The sequence below is a fragment of the Porites lutea genome, chromosome 1 (genome assembly GCF_958299795.1).
Source record: "Porites lutea chromosome 1, jaPorLute2.1, whole genome shotgun sequence".
NCBI classification, from domain to species: domain Eukaryota; kingdom Metazoa; phylum Cnidaria; class Anthozoa; order Scleractinia; family Poritidae; genus Porites; species Porites lutea.
In genome coordinates, this window is record NC_133201.1 from 2498073 (window position 1) to 2505200 (window position 7128).

General features: G+C 41.7%; 1 protein-coding gene across 1 annotated transcript in view; it reads left to right on the forward strand.

Annotated features, from left to right (window-relative positions):
• The first annotated feature begins 282 nt into the window (after window positions 1-282).
• The window catches only part of LOC140933838 (uncharacterized), a 7626-nt gene continuing 780 nt past the window's right edge, over window positions 283-7128 (forward strand). The window contains exons 1-2 of the mRNA XM_073383503.1: window positions 283-484; window positions 1400-1488. Of these exons, the coding sequence (XP_073239604.1) occupies window positions 385-484; window positions 1400-1488 (189 nt within the window). The 5' untranslated portion in view covers window positions 283-384. The remainder of the gene's footprint in view (window positions 485-1399; window positions 1489-7128) is intronic.

A 7128-nucleotide genomic window follows, 5' to 3' on the forward strand; every position in this document is an offset into this window, starting at 1 on the left:
AAGTAGTTCCCAAAGTGCAGTTTCAGACGTAAAGCCGACCCGGCGTGATAAATTTGAGGGTGCCTTTGAAAAAAAAGATACAGAAAAATAGTTATTGATAAATGAGAGGAAAGGTGTTACGATTGACTTACTAAGGAAAGAAGAAACATTTAGTTGATGACAGTTGAAAATCTTCAAAGTTCAAAATGCGCACGCGCTCGAAGATGACGCAAGAATTATGTGCAGAGATGATGCGCACTTTGACAACCTCGCGCGTTCATAACGTTTATAGTTGGGTCAGCTATTTGCTACTGCTGCCACATGAATTAGTTAAGTGATCTTGAAACTTTGATTATTGATCATTAAGCTGCCATTCAAGAACCCGCTGATGTTACAAAGTACTTTATGAATGAAATTAAGAAGATTATTACCCTCTTTTTCGTAATCTATGCTGTGTATTCACTCTACGTAAGATGTCAAGCTAATCCTGGCGGTAGATCATGTGGTAAGTGTAACTTTGAATATATTTTTTCGTGTACCCAAATACGTTGATAATTTATAGAAAACGTAAACGTCTTACAAGGAGTTTGAGTTTTTAAACCATGGTTACTGACGCATCACAACTGACATGGCCGGACATACAATTGACTGATAACGACTCCCGGGTAGATTGTCAAAAAGTCAATCACTTTCAGCAACGGCCGGGATCGAACAAAAAGTGTTGTTTACTGCGCAGCACTCAATTAAAAGTCCATGAGTAAATGAATTATCTAAGAGTTCGTTAACTCGGAATGTAATAAAACAAATGTCTTGGGCACAAACCGTTTTTCAAGATATATCAAACAATCCATAATACTCGTCTTTACACCGGTTTGTATGTGCGGCAAGCCAGTAACTGTAACAGTTCCGGAACTACGTCTGGACGAACACTTTCAATCAAGAGAGAATGACCCATGGCTCTGATGCCTGGTTACAACCATTCACTTTGTATTCAAAATTGACTTCAAGTTGTGCCTGGACGGTAGCCTTTGTACAGAGGTTCCCCCTCCCTCAGACTGGAGGGGGACGTCTGTACACAGGCTACTGGCCGGGAAGAAAACTATCTTGAACAGAGTTAATGTCAGAAAATGTTTCCTATATGGCTTATGATCAACGTGATGAGCTGAAATTACAGGTATATAAGTTGTGGTTCAAGATAGTCTTTTTTTTTTTTAAAGTGTACTTCATTTATTCATTCACTTTTACTACAGTCATATGAGCACTCGCACGCAGAAAAACGTCGAGCGTGCCCTTTCTCACTTAACAGCGATCACATTGACCGAGAAACGTTTTTGGTGAAGAAAGAATCAAAGAGACAAAGCTAATTAAATAGAAAAATCTCACCCGAGGATAACGTTATGTGTGATGTTATGTTTAACAGACTTTGTGAAATCGTGGAGAAGTCTGATGCGACTCAGGGTAGACATAACGGAGTTTGTGAGTTTTATTCTTCTTTATGCAGCTGTAGAGGTAATTGATTTTTAATAAGGTACAATGAAATTATAAATTTAAAGTGCCTTTTCAGTTTTGGCACTTTGTTCAATTCACCAGCCGATGATATTCAATGAAGAAATAATGCGGCTTGTGGTCAACTGAGAACATACTGTAATGTACCAGGAATTTGTAGTTTGTAATGTAGCAGGAAATTGCATAAACGAACGCGGAGAACTCAACAATATTTTACTTCAGGTCGGTAAGCACATGGGAAGAAGAACCTACTGCGCATGTACGAAGCGCATAAGGATTCATGGGATATGACAAATGCCCACTCTTAAAGCAAAGGAAAGAAAAACTGAACCTGATAATAATACAAAGTAATGTACTGGCAGGGACAAGTCCCAAAGTCACGAACTCTTAAGTTTACTAAAGACTAGTAGAACCTCTGAGGCGGTTTACGCTCTCTGAGAGGGTATCTCCGTTCTGGTTGCTCAGGCGCTGATGCTTGAAGTGCTGAATCTCGCACAGATGAGTCCTGCGGTGAAGAAAAAGCATCAGCCATGCTATCTAAGGCTGGAGTGTCAAGTACAGGTGTAGCCTCTTTAGGCTGTGAAAGGGTTGGTGTTGTAACAGGCCTTTCCCTCACCACTGGGGTCAACCCTTCAGTTTGCTCAGGTAGCTGGGGCGCACGAACTAACTCTGACCCTAGTGTTGAAGGTATGAATCGTGGACGTAATTGTTCTTGATGTCGTTTCCAGATAATGTCTCCGACCTGAACCTCAAAATTCCGGGGACTGACTGTTCCAACAATGGTTCCTGGAATCCATTTGGCTCCTTTGCCAAAATTACGCACAAAAACTGCTTGGTTTGGTGTAAATTGGGGTTTGTTATCAAGGTTGTCTTGAAAAACCTTAACTTCTTGTTTAGAACTTTTGGCTCTCAGTGCACTGAATCTAATTCTAGGCTGTCTGTTCATAAGTAATTCTGAAGGTGATTTCCCTAACGTGGTGGGTGTAGCCCTGTAAGTCAACAAAAACCTGTCTAATTTTGTTTGCACAGACTCGCCTGTATCTCCAATCTTGCCCAGTTTATCCTTAAATTCACCCACATAGCGTTCTGCTAACCCATTTGTAGCAGGATGTCCTGGAGCAGTGAGAGTATGAAGGATGTCGTTCTCTCTTAGAAATTTCTGGAATTCATCACTCGTAAACTGAGTCCCATTGTCCGTTACCAGATGTTCTGGTAAACCAAAGTAACTAAAAATGTGTCTCAAAGCAGTAATAGTGTTGGTGCTGGTGGCATGAGTCATTGGTACTATCTCCAAAAATTTGGAATAAGCATCCACCACGACCAAAAACATCTTGCCAAGATAAGGCCCAGCGAAATCTACATGTAATCGTTTCCATGGTCCGCCTGGCCAGGATCAGGAAGCAGTTGGGGCGGATGCTGGCGATTTAGCAGATTCTTGACAAGCAGGACATAATTTAACTGTCTCCTCAATTTGCTTATCAAGTCCAGGCCACCAAAAGTACTTTCGAGCTAATTGTTTCATTTTGACCATACCCAGGTGTTCTGCATGCAAATCGGCCAATAAGAGAGCCTGTAACGACTCTGGTACAACAACTCGCGAGTTCCACAGGAGGATACCATCTTCATGAGAGAGTTCAAGCCTTTTGCTGTAGTAAGGTTGGAACACTGGTTTCAGATTATTGGGCCAACCCTGCTGAGTAAACTGTAACACCTTTCCAAGAACAGGGTCTCTCATGGTTTCCATAGCAACCACGGACGCATTTAAAAACTGGTCTTCTTCGATAAACATCACATTTACAGTTACCTGTTCTGCAGCCGACTGCTTGTATTCAATAGGCTTCCTAGACAAAAAATCTGCAAACACATTGTCTTTGCCGCTTATGAATTCAATTGTATAGTCATAAGCAGCTAAAAGTAATGCCCATCTTTTGATCCTTGCTGCTGCCAACAGGGGTACGGGCTTGTGTTCCCCAAGTAAAGTAATCAAAGGTTTATGATCTGTTAGAAGTTTGAAGTGTCTACCTAACAGGTACTGGCGATATTTGGTCACGCCAAAAACAATTGCTAATGACTCACGTTCAATTTGGGAGTAATTTTGTTCTGCATTGTTCAATATCCTCGACGCATAGGCAACAGGTTGTAATGTACCATCAGGTCCAGGTTGCAGTAATGCAGCTCCCACACCCACTGAAGAAGCATCACACTGAAGAACTAATTCAGCCATAGGATCATAGTGACGTAAAACCGAATCAGAGCACAGAGCAGCCTTGATGTTATCAAAAGCGTCCTGTTCCAGTTTTGACCAACTCCATGGTACCTCCTTGCGAAGTAATCCGTACAAAGGTGAAGCCAACTTTGCAAAATCCGGCACAAATTTACGTAGAAAATTGGCTGATCCAAGGAACGACTGTAATTCAGAAACATTTGTTGGAGGTGCTGCATCCTTTATTGCCTGCACTTTCTCTGCAGTCGGTGAAATCCCCGCAGCAGAAATGGTCGTACCAAGATACTCTACTTTATCCAGCATGAAAAAGAATTTATCAGGGTTAAGCTTAAGACCGCAGTCCTGTAATCGAGTTAGTACACGATGAAGGTTTTCCAAATGGACTTCATCTGATTCTCCGGAAATAAGGATGTCATCAATACGGACACAGCAACCTGGAAGGTCCTTAAGGACATTTTCTATAGTGCGTTGGAAGATTGACACAGCACTACTCACTCCAAAAGTCAGGCGCTTGTATTGGTATAAGCCCAAATGAGTGTTAATTGTGGTGTATTTCCTGCTTTCTGGCGTAAGCTCTAGTTGATGGTAAGCTTGAGAAAGGTCGATCTTAGTGAATTTTTTTCCCCCCGATAATGTACTCAGTAGTTCCTCCAGAGTGGGTATGGGGTATTGCTCTAAGACTGAAAATTTGTTGATGGTGACAGAGTAGTCCCCACAAATTCTCAGGTCCCCATTTGCTTTAACAATAGGGACTGTAGGTGATACCCACTCGGAATGCTCTACTTTCTCAATGATATCCTCTGCCACCAATTTCTCCAAGGCCTTTTCGTACTTAGACCGAATTGCAAATGGTACTACTCGTGCTTTGGTAAACACAGGGCTTTCATCACTTACTCGCAATGACACTTGGATTCCTTTAAGTTTCCCCACTGAACTAGTGTCAAACAAATCAGAGTACTGCTGAACTATATCCTCAGCTGCAGTTGAAATCGTACTAAATATGTTCTGCCAAGGTAATGTACACTTGGACATCATGTCCCGCCCCAGTAGTGATGGTCCCTGAACTACACGAATTAACAGGGTACCCACCTGGTCTCCAACTTTGACATCCATTTCCTTCTCACCTAGACACTGGATAATGTCCCCCGTATAGCTTTTCAAAAGCACTGTAGGGGTTTTGAGTGTAGTTACTTGTCCTCCGATTTTGATAAAATCAGCAGAACTCAACAATGTCACAGAACTGCCTGTATCAACTTCCATAGGAACTTCCTGGTCTTCAATGGTAACGGTAAGTTTGTATAAGGGCGGTGTAAATGACGAATTTTCAGAAGATTTCACACTTTTCATATAAACTGTACAGGAAGGGACTGAATTCTCGTGCTCCTCCTTGGTACATGTTCCTGATGCTGGAGCAGCTATTACTAGGTGAGTGGTGTTGTTACCACCAAATTCTTTCTTTTTCTTGAAGCATGCCTTAGCCAAATGCCCAGGCTTTCCACAGTAATTACATGTAGATTCGACATGACTGCACTTGTCAGCCAAATGTTGTGGAGAGCCACACCGAAAACACTGCTTTCCTCCCATTTTTGACTTAGGATCTGTTTGCTTTTGGCTTTCTTGAGCAGAAAAAGATTTCTTGTGAACAGCATTTACAGGCAGAATTCCAGCACTGGAAGTGTCGGAGTTGCCCTGGAGTAACTTAGATTCCTTCTCAGCCAGTTCATCGGCCTGAGCGACTTTGAGAGCTTGATCGAATGTCCTGTCTTCTGAAAGTAGTTTCTTTTTAGTGGTCTGACTTCTCACTCCCCCAACAAATTGATCTCTGAGGGCTCTTGTAAGGTAAGGACCAAAATTGCAGTGGACAGCTAAGCGTTTTAGCTTGTTTGCATACTCCGCTACGCTTTCAGTTTCACTTTGTACAGTGTGATGGAAGCGGTAAGTCTCGGCAACTTCAAGTACCTTAGGTTTGTAGTAGTCTTTCAGAATTTGTGTAAGCTGATCGTAAGTTTTATCAGCGGGTAAATCAGGAAGACAGAGATCTTTGAGCGTACTGTAAGCGGTTTTACCGATCAAGGAGATTGTAACGGCGACCTTTTTCTTGTCTACCTCTCGTTTAGCTGCTTCGCTGGCGTCTGCTGCAACTTGACCGATGTTATGTGCGATGAAGTAGGCATTCAAGCGCTCACTGTAATCCGTAAAGTCAGCTCCATCGAACGGTTCCAAAGTGCCAAATTGCTGTGTAGTCATCGCTGGCACCTTAAGTCTTCATCCTCGTCGCCAGTTTGTAATGTACCAGGAATTTGTAGTTTGTAATGTAGCAGGAAATTGCATAAACGAACGCGGAGAACTCAACAATATTTTACTTCAGGTCGGTAAGCACATGGGAAGAAGAACCTACTGCGCATGTACGAAGCGCATAAGGATTCATGGGATATGACACATACGTACCGTCAAGCGTGTGTTGTGCGGTCAGCGGTCGTCAAAGATGGCGGGCGTGTGTTTTCTTTCTCCGTTTATACTACTACATGAGAAATTTCTTCAGTTTGATTGGCTTAGAGCAGTGGTATTTCAACTTAATTTGAAATACCTACATGTGAAAATTACAAACCTTTTGCGGGTAGTAGTATAAACAAATAATAGCATGATTTGTACGTGATATTTGGCGTAAATACCACTCGCGATATTTCAAAATTGTCTTAAATTTCACTCGCCTAACGGCTCGTGAAGTTATGTATAACAATTTCGAAATATCACTCGTGGTATTTATGCCAAATATCACTACAAATCATGCTATTACCTATACTAATTCTGTCTCTGTTGTAAATAATTTAATTTGGTTTTTTTGCCTCCTTTTCTATTTCGCCGCTGACTGTTTTAGCATCCTGTATAGTCACATGACTTCAAGGATTAATAAAAATGTATGCATGTATGTATGTATGTATGACGGTGTAGTGAACCCTTGGAGAATGGTTAACATCACCGCTATATACATGTTGACCGTGAAATACAGGTTAAACAAATCTGTCTCAGAGAGTTTATCCACAAAGCAAAGATAATGATAAACCCGGGGGGGGGGGGGGAGTTATTGGGTTAATGTTTGCTGGGTATGTGCCGCTGGCCTCTCAGAGCCCCTACCCCATTATAGTCTATTTTTTGGCCAGTTATAGACCCCATCTTAGTCACTTTTTGGAAAATGTAATTTTCGCGATACCAACTTAGTCACTTTCTATTTATGCATCCTGACCTTATCAATGTGGTTTCAAGCGGCAGAATGTAATGCGGTCAATGCGAGCTTATTGTTAAATTTAATAAACAACAACTTTTTGATTTTTTAACCGAGAATCTTCCCATTTTGAATCCCTACTTACCCCCAAAACCCGAAAAGTAACTCTATTGAAAATGCGACCCCATTATAGTCA